This window comes from Anopheles merus, chromosome 2L (genome assembly GCF_017562075.2).
Source record: "Anopheles merus strain MAF chromosome 2L, AmerM5.1, whole genome shotgun sequence".
In the NCBI taxonomy this organism is placed as follows: Eukaryota; Metazoa; Arthropoda; class Insecta; order Diptera; family Culicidae; genus Anopheles; species Anopheles merus.
In genome coordinates, this window is record NC_054083.1 from 6,205,768 (window position 1) to 6,224,199 (window position 18,432).

An 18,432-nucleotide genomic window follows, 5' to 3' on the forward strand; every position below is an offset into this window, starting at 1 on the left:
AAATTCTACCGAGGCCATTTGGAGCAATGGGACCGGGTTTTCTTAGCAAATGTGTAACTATGGATTATCAGGCTCGTGGTTAAGAATTGTTGACGATGGTTTCGAATTTTTGGAGAACGACATACCAGCAGCATCGCACCGATCGCACTTTAACGAACGCTTATATTCCGCGTACGCTGTGAAGAATGTCAATAGAATTCTCAAGTGGCGGGAATATTCCCATCCAATAACCACCTCCCTGCACTGTGGTGTACAGAAACAATGCACAGCGCTTTGAACAGTTTTGTTGGTGGAATGTGGAATAGCTGAGATTTGTTGTAATCATTGAATGGGCGATAGTAACGGGGGTGCGTGGGAGAGCGGCGTTCGGGTTGTATATGCGTGAGAAATAGTCGTTTTTGTGTACGGGAAGTCACCGCAGTCTACGGTTTAGGGCCGGAGGGATGGGTATGTCATGGCGTTAATGTCAGTGAACGAGAGAGAACCGGCTTATCATTTGGTAAAATCTTATTCGCATTGCGTGGCCGTATGTTGCCCGAATTGCCCTCCGCCTGTCCCTTCGTCCTTCTTGCTCTCTCTCTCTCTCTCTCTCTCTCTCTCTCTCTCTCTCTCTCTCTCTCTCTCTTTGTAATGCTCCCGGGCAGTGCAGTGTCTTATCGTTTTCCGGTAAGCGACCACCACTTCCGAATCGTCTTTAATTCACTCTACCCGCGCTGTGAGGATTACCCTGTACTCCCACCCCGTTCGATGATGAAGGAGCTGTTTCCCAGTAGGACACTTTTTGCCAAACAAAAGTCAAACTGCGTCTGCTCCTTTGCACTCCCTACGCTTCAGTGCCGGAAGCGACAAGGTGCCGGTTGTACTGGATCGAATGTGAAAAAGATATCTTTCATACCGTCACACAAATCGAGCCTTCTGGCAAGGGACGGAACCTAATGTCATGTGCCATAGTCGAGCAGGCTGAAACAGATGGGAACAAGCATGGGCTATGTGCTCGGAAGCCGGCCTCTAAGCTGATTATAGTGATTCGTTCCAAACCTCAGAAAAGGACCCACACACACACACACCCTCCCTGCTCTTGTGTGGGCGGGAGTAGAAGGGCGAGATCGTAAGATTGCTTTCGATTTGTTATATCACATGCGAAAGCCCATCGATTGGTATTCGATAGTTGGCGCAAAGTGTGTGTAACAAATATGAACGATAAATATTACACAAGTCACATTACTAAAACACACAGTATAAGAGCGATATACGTGTGCGTGTGCGTGTGTGGGAGGGGATAGGGGGTGGAAGAATGCTTCACGCAATTGTGATCAAGCGATATCAAAGTTGACTGCTGTTTGATTACGGGTTGTTCAATGAATGGTAGAACTTTGTGTTTGCACGTTAAGCCGTGATTTTGGGCTGTTCGTTTCCCTTGCGTAGAAAAATACAAAAAGTCACATGAGTAGATGTTGTTTTATCTGTCATCGTGTAAAAATAAACCATGTTCAATGTTGATGTACAGGTGAGTTGGGCTGAAATGTCCTTTGCAGTGATTGTGTCATTTGAGAGTATATAGGAAGGAGAGTATGGTGATAATGACACGCATGATAATGCAAACTTATCTGACACTCAATATCATTAACAAGTAAGTGTAAGTAAGAAAGGAAATAACAAAAAAAGGTAAAAAACGTGACTCTTGACACATTTATGTAACATATTGTATATAACTTAAAACATGGATCTAGCATTAGCGACTGCGTGGAAAAGTTTTTTTAAATTAAGGTTGGGTTTAAACTAATTTTTGTAGCACAAGTAAATTCCACTAAGGTAAGAGCATTAAAAGACAAAGGCGTAAAATGAGGAGAAAAGATCTGGTAGATGGAACCAAAGCTTATGATGTGCCAACTTTAGTAACAGAGCTCGTACTCACGTGTACAGTAGCACAAACTTGACGATGTAGAAAGTTTTCTCCGTTTCGTTGTCCCACGTTGCAACACATTGGGTGAAAAGTTTGATGTCAAATCGTAGCTTCTTGCGTCTCGTTGTCAGGACCAGGAATTCGGGGAGATCTGCGCAGGAATCATCATGAGCAATGCAGCCAGCAACCAGGGATGGTGAAAGAGTAGAGAGTATTTTTAATAAAAATTGCTTAGAATGTGCTTTAATATGACAAAATAAAAAATAATCCTTAATGCATAAGCATCGCCAACGTCCTTGTAAAGAGCTGCATTGAAATCGAAGCTCAACATTTCGTTCTCGTTTTCAAGTATTTTACAGTATGTTGGTAAAATCGTACATTTGAAATTAAATAACGATTTATTCAAACTCATGTAAGAGGGCCACCAAAAAAGGAATATAATTACATACAAAGAAAGTCAGGAATTGATTCCTAAAATAAATTGTTTCCATTTTGTCAAATTGTCAAATATCTGTCTATACGATGGTCCCCGAGATACGCTTATATCCTCTTATATGCGGATTCGGGGATACGGAGTTTTCATACTTTGACCATTCCTTAGGCAAATTGTTCTGATTTGACACATCAATAATCAAATGTAAAACAATATCTCTTTTGATCGAATGTTACAAATCTTGTAAAATGGTTCAAAATTGAAATATTCATTCAAATAATTAATTTAGTGGTCAAAACCACCCATTAAATGCAAAACATTTTGGCTGGTAACCGTATGATTTGACTTTTGCGGAATTTTGAGTTACGCGATTTCTTCTTGGTCGACTCGGGGACAACCTGAACATAGTTTATAACGGAAGTTAGAGGTGGTCCCTTGGTACAGTTGTCAACACGCATGACTTAATAATATGCCCGTTGTGGGTATAATCCGAGAATGGTCCGTCACTCCGTAGCAAGGACTGACTGTGTACAGGCCGGCATGGCCACGTAGGACGTTAGGCCAAATAGAAGAAGAGCCGAAGTTAAAGAGTCAACAACTTGTACACCGTGAAAGTATAATATTATTTTACTGCAAAAATTGTTAAAACGACATAAATATTCAAATTTGAACTTTATAAATTTGTGTAGTGACCTTGGTACATAGCATGTAACGGCGGAAAATTAAAATAATAATACTGAATTTCAGCCAACTGACACTTATAAACTGACAAAATCCAAATCGTCGTAACTGTGAATCGTCGTAACTCGCATGAGTCGTATGTCGAGGGTCTCCTGTATTTCCTTTTTCCCTTATCTAGAGGATTCTTTTCCTATACATTACTTTCACAGTTATCTGGAATTTTACAAACATTAGACCACTTTCCTGTATACTATTTAGGTTATTACGAACAAAATGTCTTAGTTAACATAAATCAATTGATTAAATTTGTCGCATCAACCATTCCGGCAACCGACAACCATTATTTGTAGGTCTTCAACGGTATTTCAGCGTGATAACAGAGTTATAAAATCGAATGATCTAGGGTAAAATCATCACGGCGGCTGTATATTTGCGGTTGAGGTTAGTACAAGAGACTACATACTACAGCCTGCAAGGAGTGGTACTTAAAATCGAGCTTTGCTCAAACTCGCTACCCACCATTGTGCAGCAGATGGTGTATTAGATTAAAGGCATCATCATATTAGATGAGGGAACGCGTAGGAGCAATGGGAGGTTTCGTTAAAATTGGAATGTTAATTTTGCTTCCTTTTGTAGCTGCTTCATGCACATTTCAGCAGTTGCTTCGTGTGGTTCAAGAACCGCACGATGTTTAAATGGTTGACGTAACTGCAAAATATTTCATTTCGAGCCATTTGCAAGGGCTGAGTTTTTTTTCTTATTGTATCAAACGTTTTTGTTTGACCCTCCATAGAAACCTCGGTTGAGTTTTCGTAACGTCGAGTGCTATTTTGGTGGCACCCTTTAATGAAGAGCAGGCTATTTCATAACTGTTTCTATACTTCTGTGAAATCGAGCTATCGTTGGTAGAAAAATTGATTTTTTACACAAAAAAAAACTTATAAATGTGTCTTTTTTGTGTGAAACCAACAAATAGTCGACTTATTAATTTTACTGCTAAACTGTCAAAAAGCAAGAGGAACACAAAAAATCGACGTGTAAACGAGATGATAATTAATCATAAATATTTTGATATGTCAATTGATATACACCGCAGGAAATCTGATGATACGATATGATGAACTGTGATGGGCAACACTGTTGACGAGTAACGGACGAGTTAGGATGAGTTTTAGTGGGCCTGACAACTTACCCGACAGGAAGCCAATGAGCCAAATGAGGGCAATTGAGCGCCAGGCACGTTCGGGTCTAGGCTTGTAGCGAAGGGGAAAACATATCGCATACCATCGATCGATCGAAATAAACGTTAGCGTTAGTACCGAAACTGTCACCGAAACGGTCTGTAAAAAAAGGTAGAGAAACGGGAAAAGTGACGAAGGTTAGATACGGACGGTTCATGTGATGTGTAGGGTCAACTTTGAGGAAATCCTCAATAGTAACAAATTACGACCTAGTGAGGAGAGTTTGTGTTTCGCTTAGTGGTTTAGTGGTTTCCTAAGAACATTGAAGTGCCATTTAGTGCTATTTTAAGTAGAATAAATGAATGGAATCAAGCAATCTTTATGTTCAACACTTAACCAATCGAATTATTCAATACCAATACATGATTTACTAAATATTAACAAAGCTCACTGTGCCAATCGTTCTTTAGTAAAGTAATTCAAATCCGATATGTTCTGTATCAATGTATTCTGAACATTGATTATTTTCCACACAATGAAATATTTGTATATAGAGCAGGAGCAGGACAGCAGGATTCAGGTCATAACTAAAGAGATAATACTGTCTTAACGATTCTAAGCATGAAATTCCCCAGAAAAAGCAAACCAGTTGTACTATTTGTTGTTGAACCCGGCAACGGTGAGGTCCGTAATTCGAGTGGATCAATTTCTAGTCTGGATTTTTATTGCTAATTTATACAAATTGACCTATAAATATTCACACAAGATGTCACCAACTGGAATTCTTGAACATCGCATGGAGTCAGTCTGCCTTTAAAGGCTGTTCGATCGTTGTAGTACAATTTTCAATTGATAGAACCGTTAAGTTTGAATGAGAAGTCTACAAAAAGACTTCGATGTGGTGTTATTTGTGCTTAATGGAACAGATGATGAGTTATTCAAGAAATTCAAGTAATAGAATAAATTAAAAAAAACGTTCCTCATGCAAAGTTCAGGAGCAGCTCGAGGAAACGTGCGCTGTAGTAGGAAATGTGCTGAGCAGGTATCAAATAATCACTTAAACATGTTTAGACTATTACATTGTCTAATAGGAAGGTTAAGGTCCACTTAATCACCATAGCTGTTCTTAGAGTCACGTTTAGTTTGCATGCGAAAATAGCTCAACTATCTTTGCTAGGTAAACACTTCAACGCATTATCATTTTACTGTGCTTCTGTGTGCAACGTCTAATCCGAGTTTGTCTTTCATCATTGATCCGCTCACTCAAAATCACTTTTGGCATGGAGTGTTGTTTGGAGGCTGCTCACTTGATTTAATCTTGCTCGTTAATGGAAATTATTGCTTCAATGCAAAGGTAAACACGGCGAGTTTCGAAAGTAAACAAAGTCTTAAATTGAGTTCGTTTGACAGGTGCGTTGAGGTGCCAAAGGGGCCGCTAAGAGGTCGTTGAAATTGATTTCTTCTGTTTTCCCCGGCATGTATGAGCATACATGGAGTTTAAAAGGTGAGGCAAAGATGAAGATGATTTTGTTGATGGTTTATGATGATTTGAATAAAATTAATCTTTCAATCGATTGTAAAGCTAGATCGCACGTTTGCGTTGCACGTTAGCTTTACATATCTCAACGGTAATTCGGAATGAAATTCTAAATTATTGTTCTATCCGACAGGAAATCGTTTCATCTTTTCTATCTACCTAGAATTTCTCCAAGTGACCATGAGTAGTACGACGTGCTTTGTAGAATAATCGCCATATAGCGGATATTTTTCATGGTCAAGCTAACCGAACAGTGTAGAAGTTCATCCTGCAACGACCAGGATGTAATTACAAATGTACATAAATTACAGCTAATGGTATGTGGCAAATGTCAGCGTTGAAGATTTATACAAGTTACTTCAACACGAGCAGATACAGAAGATGCCATTAAGACTCGTTTGGCTGTTCTATCAGCGACCAACGGTGCCGTAGGTGTCAGAATAAGCTTCTTAATTTTTGCACCGCTACACGGTAAGGTAGTTTTCTGAAAGTACGTTAAATCACAATGCATCATTGGTTAAAGATAAATTTTATGTAATTACCACCGCCAAAGATAAATGCAGCTAGCTAATTGACTAAAATATGCGACAAGAATGTTGTTATTTGAGACATACATAACACTTTTTCGTCGTAAACCTCGCCCTAACAAAAATTGCCGAAAAGAATAACTGAATGAAACAGGGAATGAATCAATAATACTAAAATGAAAATTTTCAATTGAGCAAATAAAGCTCACGAACGCTATCTGTTTCAATTACCACTTCTGGTCGTAAAAGTTTGACGAATATTCTGCGGTGCTTCTGCCACTACTGGTACAGGTGTGTGGTTAATGAAAAAAGTCCTTGCAAGCAGCAACTGCGAATGAGACGAAACTGGAACGAATATTGCTTTGGTATGATTGAAATGTCCGTGAAACTTTTCGACTGATTTCAGAGAGCAGTTTCAAGAGAATTGGCAAATGACGTCAAGATTTAATGTAACTGCTTTGACGCATACATGTATTAAGAGCTTCAAATCCTCACTGTACTGACTAAATGAATAACAAATGAATAAATGAATCGTACCCTGCAATTTTTTGTTTAAAATAAAGATCAAGACTATGCAGGAATAATAACGAGCATTCAAAGATAATTAACTAAATTCAATTAAATTGTATCTAGTATATAGTATATAGTATTCAAATATATATGTATCTAATATTCCACTTATATTGCATGTGTATTTTCAAGAATTTTGCTATGGTTCAGTGTCACACGTGCGTACGGTGCACAAAGACGGTGCTATAAGGAGGGAGGGAGTATGTACAAATCTTCTTTTGAGATGCCCATACCCCATACGGTGGCTTTGTGTGCAAGTGTACATGTCTATCTTGTTCGTCAGAGTTATAAATGGAGTGGTTTGTGCTTTGAGATGAGTGCTAAAAATTATGAGAGACCATTAATAAAAGCCGACCCAGAGAGTTGTTGGATGTAATGAAGCGAGAAAGAAGACTGGCGCACACTTTCGCTAGGTGTATTATAGTATGGCCACAAGAGCTCCGCAGATAAACCGCTTTAAGTATTTGAGATAGTTCAAACATAGATCATCCGTTTCCTCCCATATGTTTCGTGTATCTTGCAAGCATCACTTCACCCGAGTCGGGCGGCAGCTCACTAACAGCAGCAACATTTAGAAAATGTTTTCAATTTTCATGGTTTACCATCAAGAGCAGCTAGTTGATGTACACATATTCTTAAGCGCAAGCGTGAAGCTTTTGTACAGAAGATAGTATCCCCAAGCAAAGCTAGAAAGATGCAGCAGCAATCCAACGATAACAGTTTTTGTGGGCAAAAGTTAAACCAAACGGGAGAACAGCTGAGTTCCCGAAGGCGCAAGAACTTGGAAAACATATTTCAACGCTGATGCTCAGGAATACACACTATCGGTGTTGAGGAGAGTCAGCAAAGGACAAAGTGATTGTCGTAATTTGTTTATCGCTACACGAACTCAACACTTCCTGCATCGTTAAACTTGGAGCGAACTGACGACGCAAAGGCAAATGCCAAGAGAGCAAGCTACAACTTAGATGCCGCCAATGCTTAGTCTCCGTATCGCGGACCAGCTTTTTTCATTTTCTCTTCATATATTGCGAGACGTACTACTGCTGACCGAACGACAGCGACTAGCTAATAAGTGGCAAATGAAGTTTGCTGCTCTTTCCGTCACGTTGTGACGAAAGTGGTTTCTAAGTCAGTAGGTGGAAAAATAGCCATCAATTTCGTTTCCCTTAAAAGCGGCAGGATGCTGAAGTTATATATTTTTTGTGTTGCTGAATGGTTAGTTAGCTTATTGCATGGTGTTTTAGGGATACCATCCGAAGGTTCACGAATTAACCTCGCACAAGGTCGAGTGGCACAAACAAACAAATATTTTTTGCTCTGTCCACGCTTTTGCGTCGAATGCATTATTTATCCAAGGCGTGTTTTGTAACATAACGTTTAGTTGTTACACCATTCCACGAACACAGCAGGTATACATTGAAGAAAGAATGATCCAATACATGAATACAGTACAGACGACCAGTTGTACTTCGAGAGTTCAAATTCATTTCAGCACAAAAAGGATTTTGAATCTCACTGACTGATGTTGTTACAACAAAGTGATTAAATGTAAAACAAAAATATGATGGTTGCTTTACTGTTTGTTCGTCTCAATCATGTACTCTTTCAAACAAAAAGTGAATCAATTGATGTACTTTGAAAGGCGTTTTTATTACACGACTTCTTGAGGGTGGCATTACAAAGTTTCCGTGATCGATAAGCCATTTATTTGGATAGAAAATTTGTTCAACAGCTTAATTTATTTCAATTTACGAAACGCCCCCCCCCCCCTTTCCAGCGGATATTGAATGCTTTGCTCAGCGGGATGCATCCTCAAACTGACGAGCGAATGACCACCTAGCGACATTGAAGTTAATTTTACGACTTGATTCGACTGTTTCAACTGCCCGGCGATGGGGACTCGCAATCAGTTTGAAGCAGATGCCGAAAAGCTGATTTTGTGTGATCACCAATACTGGGAAAAAGGGAAAATGATGTAGTGAGTTTGAGTGTATTTGGTGCGCTCTACGTTAAGATTGTTTAACATTGTACAACAGGATAGTTAAATAGCCTCTTGGTCGAATCTTGACAAGTAAAATAATAAAAAAAACAATGAAAATATAGGCTTTCATGAAAATAATTAACTTTGCATTTGGAAAGTACGGAGAGTAATTTGTTAATACATTTCAAGCTCTTTGTCAGCAGCATGACGCAGCTGCCTTGCGTAAAACATCGCTATTAGTCACAAAAATGCGTTGGTATAGAAGATGCCATGCGTTTATTGAGGAAGAAGTAATTGGCAACCACAGTTAAGGTACAGGCATGTTAAAATTTGGCAAGGAAAGCTATGGAATAATTAGACCCAACCTCATCAAAACGTTCTTTTGCATTTTACAAGATGGCTTGAAATGGGAAATGGAATTGTTTATCAAACCAGAACTTGATACATTGTTTATAAAAAAAAACAGAATAAGTTAGTTTAGTTGGTTAACAAAATTTATTTTAAAAATCAGCTAACCAAGCTAACCTTGCCTATTAAGCTGTTAATTGTGGTGAAATATGGTGTTCAAAATAGAGCGCGTTAACTAGAAGTGTAGTTAAAATTGATAGTTTAAATTGATAAATGTTTTAATGTGAGTTGGACGGGCAATTTAAAATACGTAAAATACGTTTTGAAATTTGTATCTATTCAAAAACATATACACCAAAATGTACGATGTTTCTCAAATTAATTAACAACCACACAACAGACCCAAGGAAGGTAAAATCATTAAAAAGTTATAAATTGAGTGAAAAATAGATTTTACATCCAAGGAAACTGCACTCACACTTCGGTTTACAGTTGCATGTTTCAACAGTAAGCACGAACGCGCATACATTCGGGTGCGCAATGAGCCGTTGAATAGATTTCTTCGAGCGTGACCTGAAGCGTGAAAGTGGTTAAATGTTCCTTCATACACAAGTGGACGCACGGCTCTAGCAGAAAGGTGTATTGCCCGCATGGTGGCGCTCAAGGGAAAGTTGATTTTTTGTTTCCGCCGAGTTTTGGCTGGGATATATAACTCCCACCCCGTACGTCAAGCCGGGCGCCGTGAGCGTGGATGATGTTGCCGTCTGCGAGACATAGGGGCGTGATTTTTCTCCGTTTTTGATTTGAGTTTTCGTGGGTTTTGTACGGTCCGATGTTTACTGATTGCTTTTCTTCGCACCATTTTTCACAAATCTTTCATCAACTTGTAGCCGTGCGAAAAAAAACCCTTTGCTTACACAGCACACCTTCGCTGAGAGAGTTTTCCCACCTCGTCATGTAAACAAACAGCGTCATGTAGCAAGAAGCCCTTTCCGGGTGAGCTGAGGTGAAAATATTGGCTCAGGATTTTTCGCACATTACATTACATTCCACCCCGTTAGCGGCGAGCTTTTCGCGTCGGGGTGTTCATTCCAATAAATATCACTTTACCGTTACAAGAATGTATGCTCGAGGCCGATTGGGGACGAGAAAAGTCGTTAACCTACCAATGCCAAAGCCGGGATGAATGAAACACTTCAATCCTTTGCTGTGCGTATGGTTTGTAAGCGTATATAGCAGCGATTTGTGCACCAGTGTCAGAACTAGCTCTTATGAGAGTTTGTCGTAGAAGATGTAACAGTGCTTAGGATAGAGTTTTGTAGTGTGGGAGCTAGCTTGTGACGAACGATGGCTCTATTCAAATAGAAAAGGCCGTGAAATGCGGTTCGCGATGTGCCACATTGACGGCGTTGGCGCAGTGACTAGGTAATATTTCATTTGCCTTATCATAATATTTATGAGCTTAGGGAGTTGAGCCAATTGCCAACTGCAGCTAGGCGATTGAGAATTTCAAACGGGGCAGATAGGTTGGCATGAAAAGCACCACTCCGATTGAAAGCAAGGCATCGGTGGTTTAGCGATACACGATGGAAGATCGTCAGAAATCCAATCAACGTTTGTATTTAGATATAGAAATATGAAGAAAATTGCAAAGTACATGCATTAACTGGTTTTGTACGGTGTGGTTTGAATAAAAATCTGGTAGATATACAAACACGATTCAAACGTATTGCTTGTGAAGTAATGCAATGTTGTTTTATTACGTCAGGAAACAGAAAACATCAGGTGAACCTTGAACTTGATGAAGCTGAAAAATAAATAGCAATTTGTGTATTTATTTTAAGTTTAATTCAATAGCATTCTTGGCTGGTATTGCGGTCGGCGCGTTTATTAACATAGAATAAAGATGGATTACAATTTGATTGCCTGAACCTTGTAGATATGTCTTGGTATATTTATTTAGCGATCAAAAATAATCCTTCACATCAACGCAACGCAATGGACGGTCAATGATTATTGAAATTCGCACTTACATGTTCATGATCACAGTTCAGTGCGCAAAAGTAACATTATTCCTTTATCGCTGCGACTGATTGATGTAAGTAATGGTAATATTACTGTCACAGGAGGTGTTGTTGAATTTTGAGAATAACAAAGGTAGCACCGAAATAAAAATAAGACTAAATTAAAGCATACCAATCACACTGTTTTCCATTGAAAATTTCGATTTCAACAGTGGTTGATGCGCACCTACTGCACATTCAAAGAGTCCTGCGGTCAGAACGTAAACAAAAATTTGAATGAATTCTATTATTGGACGATGTCTACAAAAAATACTATGAAAAAAAAAGTTGACACAGCACTACATATTGCACTGCACAAAATAACTATGGTGCAAGAGGAGTATTTGAATACACATAATTGACAATCTGTTTTTAATACGAGTATGATTGCTTTTTTTTAGAGTTATGTTTTGTTTACTGCCGTAAGAGCTATGAGCAAACTTACAAATAAAGTGTTTTGATTGATTTTAAGTAGCGATCTAACACGGAGCAATCTCGGTGGAACATAAATAAGCTGTTGATATCAGAATAATTAATCTTCAAAGTAAATAATATGATTATTTATTACTTTTGAGAGTAGAGTAAGATCCAAAAAATGAAATAATTTTTAATTAATTAGTCTCGATTTCAAAACATCAATTCTATATATTTTAAATGATTTTGATAAAAAATCATTCTTATGTTTTTTTAAATAACGTATTGTACAGTAAAAAAAGCTCAAAGATGTAAATATCTGTTGAATTATCGGTGAGACGGACGTTGCTATCGGTGCCGTCTTCTAGGCCTTGAACCTCTTTCGGTTAGAAGACGCAATGCACAGTGCTCTTCCATCGCTGGATTGCTAAATGGCTCTATCGACTCATCGCCTTTGTTGCATCGAGTCGATATCTATGCACCATCCCGAACACTTAGGTCTAGAGAAACGGCTCGCTCAACCCCGTTCCAGTGCTGGTCGGTCTGACCCTATGTTCCGCATGACGGCTGTCTTCAACACTGTCTCGGATTGCTTCGACTTCGACATCTCAAATCAGTGCTTCAAGGAACGTCTCCGGCTTTTGCCGTGGCAGCAGTGAATTGCGATGCAAATCTTGTTTTTGCTATGTATTTTTTTTTAATTGAACTGTTACATCTTAATTAGGCCATACGGCCCGTTGAATATTAAATAAATAAATAATAATAATAAAATAAGTATGCGATACATAACAATGGCTATATTTTCAGAAAAAGAAGATTTTTCTCGGGCATACTTAGAACGACAATATTTGTTCTATCACAGGCCTACCGAGTAAAGGTAACTCATGGCAGACAGTGAGTTAGGAATAGGGTTTCATAATAATTGTAGGGGAAGGAAATGGTATACATAAAAATCCTTTTGATTATGTTGGCTACCATTCAGTGGTGCCTCAATACCCTTAATGTAAAAGTGAATTGCAAAAAAGGAAAACTGTACTCTGCATTCCATGATTGCTAGTGCTATAATATAAATTTAAATATATGCATGATATGTTGTCACTTTCTTTCACGCCTACTCGTAAAACAGCCGACCGTCGATAATTTTCGCTCGAATGAGTCAGCATTCGCAAAACGATATGGTTTGTAGTGGAAAAAACCGCTCTCAAAACAAACATGGACCGGGAGCGGTTTTTGTCCTTTGACTTCGCCTGCTGAGGATGAATCTGGGGTCGATCTGGATGATCTGCGATCATTAATCATTTAGTCGGACATCTAGTGAGAAAGTGTCAGTTAGTGGCACGCCACATTGCTACGGAGCATCACTACGCATCGGCTGCGTGGGGTCGGCTGGAAGGGCGGATTTGTACGACATTATGTCAACGATTTTACGAGAAAATCTCTGTCCGACATTCTTTCACAGCCCACAACCGCATGACACGTTTGGTGGTTTGCGCTGCTCTGCTTTGACTTCGCAGTGCTATTGCAGTGCAGAGGGGTAAATATCTACGGAAAGCTGCCACGCTTGCAAAATATCATAGAGCGTTTAATAAATATTTATTACGTTCACAGCTATGACACCGTATGCACGAGACCAAATATGGTATTAGTGGCGTAGTGGCGGGACATGAAGTCGGAAGAGGCGCGCGCAAAGCATATAAAAGCAGAGAAAATAGATTTGGGTAAGAAAGGGCGAAGCTTACAGGGGTAACGCGAGTCTGGCCAGAAGGTCTAACGATTAATGTATTGGCTGCTGGGTACATAGATTTAAAGTTTATTTTGGAAACTCGAGTGCAGTATGCTTTTTCCTGTTTCTCAACATTCTATCATGCTAGGAAAGGCGCCTGCGGTCCCATTAATGTTCCAATAATTTATTAATAATATTAATATTTTTACGACACATGCTTCTCTACCGTTCCTTTGCAGCGGCCAGCTGTCTTGGTTGCTCCGTTCTACCGCGCTGGTCTGCTACATACATGCTCATCTGCTGCAAACGTATAGCAACCTAAAGCACACGCACCACCACAACGCGTGATAATGGTTGACATCATTAAAGAAGCATATTTTACGGGCGCTTAATTTAATTTACTTCCCATCCGGACGTCGGGTTCAGTTGGTTTGATGGCATTGCAAAGCAGATGGTTGGTTAGGTTGGTTGGTTGGTAGGTTAGCCGATCGGTTGGATGGAGCTGAATTGTGGCGACCGCGCATGGGACGTCATGAAGCTGCCCGTGTATCCAGGCCGGAGCACGGACATGCTATAAATGGGAAGTTCCGGAATGCGACAGCGTTGGGTTGCGTGATAAGCGGAGAAAAGCAAACAGGCGAGAGCGATCTTGTGAGGAGATAGATTGCAATAGTTGAGTGACGTTGGCTGCACAGCTGGAAAGCGGCATGCTTTTGCAACACCCATTTGAGCGCGACCAATTGGCAAATAGTGTCGTTTGGGTGACGAAAGCCAAGCTTGTTAGATTAATTAACGGGATAGCTTTTCAATCGTCAGAAGTTTAATCGACGGAGCGAATGTGGAATGTAGAGGTTGACATTTCTACCATCAATGGATTTTATGATAATAGTCGGTATGTTCAAATGCATTGACCAAAAATGATCCATAATATTGTTATTAATAGCACTTCAAAGGCAATACGATCCAACATGGGACAATAAGAAACTAAACCAATGTGACAGACGTGTAAAATTGCTCATACACGTTATTTAAAATTGATTTGACCTTGTAAAGGGTCAAGTTAAAGTCAATTCACTATGTGCAAGTTGTTTGCAAACTGTAAATGTTTTCCGAATAGCGTTGCATAGTTGAAGACATTATGTGGACTAAATAAAACGTTCTGGAAACATTGACAATCACAAGCAAAGTGATCGATATACATTAGTAGTGACATTACGTGAGCGTGAAAGCTCGATAAGTGAATTTGTTCGTAGAACGTGCTATGGGTTAGAAAAAAACAAGTTCATTTGAAACGATTTGTATTGCTGAAGCGGTAAGAAATGCTGCTGTGAGGTGTAAGCTTCCAAATGATGCTCTTGATGCACCTGATAGATGTCGTACTGTTGAAGGTATGCATTGATATAGAACCAAGGTATTTGGATTTAGAGTTATTCAGCAATGAAAAAAAAGAGGGAGTATAGGGTAGATTTTCGAGTCGATGCTGTGCTGAACGTATTTGGATCACTTGTGCTATCTATTGGTTTGGAGGTATAAAAGATTGCTTTAAAGATGCTGTCCGTGTCATTGAAAATCAAATGGGATTGTATTAAACGTGAGGTTTTCTATGTTTTTGGAGTACAATTCAAATGCAAGCATTTTCTCGGACAAATAAAGAATGTTTTCGGTGTGATTTTAATGTTTGTTTTTGTTCGATAGCGTGACAAAAGGAAACAAAAAAAAAACTGGTGTAGAAAGATAATAGTTTTTGCAGTGATCTAACACATGGAGACGTGTATTATACCATTGGCACTACCGATATTTTTCCAACTGCTAATATTTTGCAATAGTATTAAATGAAATGATTATATTTTATTTTACGTTTTGAAGGATTTTGAAACATTGCAATAAATAGTATTGCTTTTAACATGTTTGCAGAGTGAACTATTGCTAATTTCGGCTTAAACGCCTTGCGGCTCTAGTGATGAATTTAAGAAACAAAGATATGATACGACCACTTTAATTATCAAGCACTAGTTCTCTCTTAAATGGTTATCGAAATTTGGCATTATTTCTTTAACATCCCTAACATTATAGTAATAAGATGAGTACAGGCGGTCCCCGCGATACACGGTTATTGGGGACCGAAAACCGCAGGAAAATACCGCGTATCTCAAATTTCCTGGTAAGTCGATTCTCATGATTTTCATCCTAATTACCACTAATTTTCGTGTAATTTTGCTAGAAGGGGGTGTAGTCACATAATCAATAATTTGATATGATTTTGACTGATTTTAGAAGTTTTTAAACTTTTAAAATGGTTTTTAACATTCGATCAGGAGGTAAATTATTTGGCATTTTAGAATTGATGTGTCAAATCAGTACAATTTGCTTAAAGAACTGTCAAATTAATAAACCGCGTATAAGAGGTACCGTTCGTATCTCGGGGACTACCTGTAATTTAAAGATTAATACATTTACACTTTTATAACGATGGTACTGTACTGCTTTTTTTTAGTCTATTGAACAGCTTTCATACTAGACACTACGGAAATCAATAGAAATATGCCGTTCGTTGTGATTAAAAAAATATCACATGTGAGAATTCCATGAAACAAGATACGTATAGAAGAAATCACTTGCTATGAAACACTAGGCGGCTCCATTAGTCCTACGTGTAATGAGTAAGCTATTCCAATATTCTAGATCATATGAAAATATTGAAATATGTTTTAGTCATCTATGGATGGAAAAAATCCATATTTTGATTGCTTATTCTTTGACATGGTGCCTGTGTAATATGTGTAATTTTGAGTCCACAACAAGTAATCAGTTACAGGATTTATCAATGTTGGTGTTGTTGTTAACATGTGTTTGGATTCTTTGGATCTATTCATAAAGAAACTAAATAATGTAATATTTGAAAAAAAACAAGCATAAAATTTAGAAAAAGTGTCAAACAACCCCGTGAAACACTGTATTGTTAGGAAATAGGAAGTTCATTATTTTGTGCAGCACATAATGTTCGTAAGCCGCTTGAAAAATATTTTATTCATAAATTCAAATGTTTATCCCTAACCCATTTGCTATAGGTCGTAGAATGAATTAGTCACACTTGAAGAATAATGTACTCCTGCCTGGTGTGTCCTACCGATTGAGCGGAGGTCGGCTTTGTTTATTTTGCTTTTGGATTTTTGTGTCAACAAGACAAACTCACCTGAAAGTAGATTACCACCTTGCACATGGCTTTTCCCATGAACCACGTTTCTGTCACATCCCAAACAACGGTCGGCGGCAAGCAGAACAGTATAACGAAAAAGTCGGCCACTGCAAGGTTGACGATAAAGATGTTTGTCACGGTGCGCATCGTATGGTTGGTGTAAACCGCTATGCAAACCAGTGCATTTCCAACCTGCGAAGAAATAGAACCGAAAGGAAAATCAAACACGTTGTCGAGAGTCGCAAAATTGGATAGCACATGCTGCACAATGTCAGTTTCATTGAAGCGTGATGTTTGAATGTGTTCCAGAGCGTTTGGCATAAAGGCAGCACTTCTTTTGATAGAATGTGGAAACATGTTCTGAACGTTGCAGCAATTTAGCTGTCTGGAACAGTTCCAGCCGTACGACATACATAATGCACTGTGCTGCAGAAGAGCATGGATTTGTTTGGCAGTAGGAGTTCAGCTTTGTGTAGCCTATTGGCTGGAAAAATCATCAATATTCGATGCGATAATCACATTTTAATGTTTTGTTAGTTTTTAGTTGTTTCGTAAGCACAACCAACAGCAGAAGCGATAGTTCACTGGTACTATTATTGGCACTATAAGCTGGAAAAAATGTGTGCGAATACATGGCCAAATTCAATCAATTCCCCCGACATTGTCCAGTATCAGATGCAGTAGTAAAGCAAGAAACAAGACATCCATACGCAGCAAGTAGACATGGGCCATGGTGAATTGAACGATACAAAAGCGTACGTATTTAGCATATGTCTTATTATAGTCCTGCCGGAAGCCCTTGCCTGGTTGTGCGTCTGTAGCCATGATTAACGACACATCGTGACACAACAAACAGAACAGTGAGGACAAGCGCCCGCCCGAAAAATCCGACAGACGCTATCTGTTTACGACGTGACGGTGCTGACGAATTGGATTTGAACGAGGCCTTAATGTGAGAGACCATGATCGTTTCGATGCTATCATCCATGGCAACACAGCGCTGCTGTGGATCTGGTTTGTTTGCTGCCCCTGAAACCGCAATAGTTGATGGAAAAATGTAGCATTTGTTCGTAGCATACATGTATAAAGCGATGTGAAAACAAATATGGTCCGAGCGAAAGCGGATTTCCTCGCAGCTCAATTAGGTGAAGAAATACACATTGGTGGGGACGGACGGAGCAATGTGGCAAGGGCGGGGCGGTGATAATGGTATAAATAAAACGATGCCTGATGAAAGCTGTTAATGAGCAATCGAATGGTCTAAATTTAGGTCGTAAACTTTTGAAGTCGAGCGCAATACAAATGGAATGCAATAGCATTTAGTGCAAACAAAATTGTCCCAGTGTGAACTCTGCACTTTGGCTTAAAGATGGCACCGTAGCGTCTTGAAGTCATGGATAGTACTTTCTTAACGATACAAACATTTCATCCTGGTGTCTTGTGAGACCGATCCGTCCCTTCTGTCAGCTCCGTGTTATGCAAATGAAGTTAAACGGCTACATGCAACATGCTAATTCCGGGCGTAATTTATGCCTACCAAAACCGACCGCCAGTGATGATTGCGATGCCGTTTTCGTCAGCTGTTTGTTCAAACAGCTTTCACATTCTACATTGATGAGAGGCAAGGACTGATGCTCGACATACTAAGGTACGGTAGTCGATTAAAATGAACTAAGCCCAGGGAGTGCGAACGAAACTCGGGAAGTAGGTCGCTAAAGATGGAACGTGCCTGTGTCGTACCATTGGCACTAAACCATCGGCATTCGAAAGGCAAGCTGTCACAATGCAATTATCATTTAAGCTTGTTATAATGTTTACTCGTGTTGTGTTAAGCCCTATCAAGAGAGAGTTTAGTACGTGTTTCATCCTTTG

The 18,432-nt window shown here is 39.2% G+C and overlaps 1 protein-coding gene across 5 annotated transcripts in view; it reads right to left on the minus strand.

Annotated features, from left to right (window-relative positions):
* The window catches only part of LOC121591480, a 58,715-nt gene that overhangs the window by 8,146 nt on the left and 32,137 nt on the right, over positions 1-18,432 (minus strand). For 4 of the 5 annotated variants that reach the window (XM_041912018.1, XM_041912016.1, XM_041912019.1 and 1 more), the window contains 3 exons: positions 16,558-16,752; positions 4,210-4,357; positions 1,916-2,054 (listed from right to left, as the gene is read on the minus strand). In XM_041912018.1, the coding sequence (XP_041767952.1) occupies positions 1,916-2,054; positions 4,210-4,357; positions 16,558-16,752 (482 nt within the window). The remainder of the gene's footprint in view (positions 1-1,915; positions 2,055-4,209; positions 4,358-16,557; positions 16,753-18,432) is intronic. The other variant, XM_041912020.1, reaches the window with a different exon arrangement.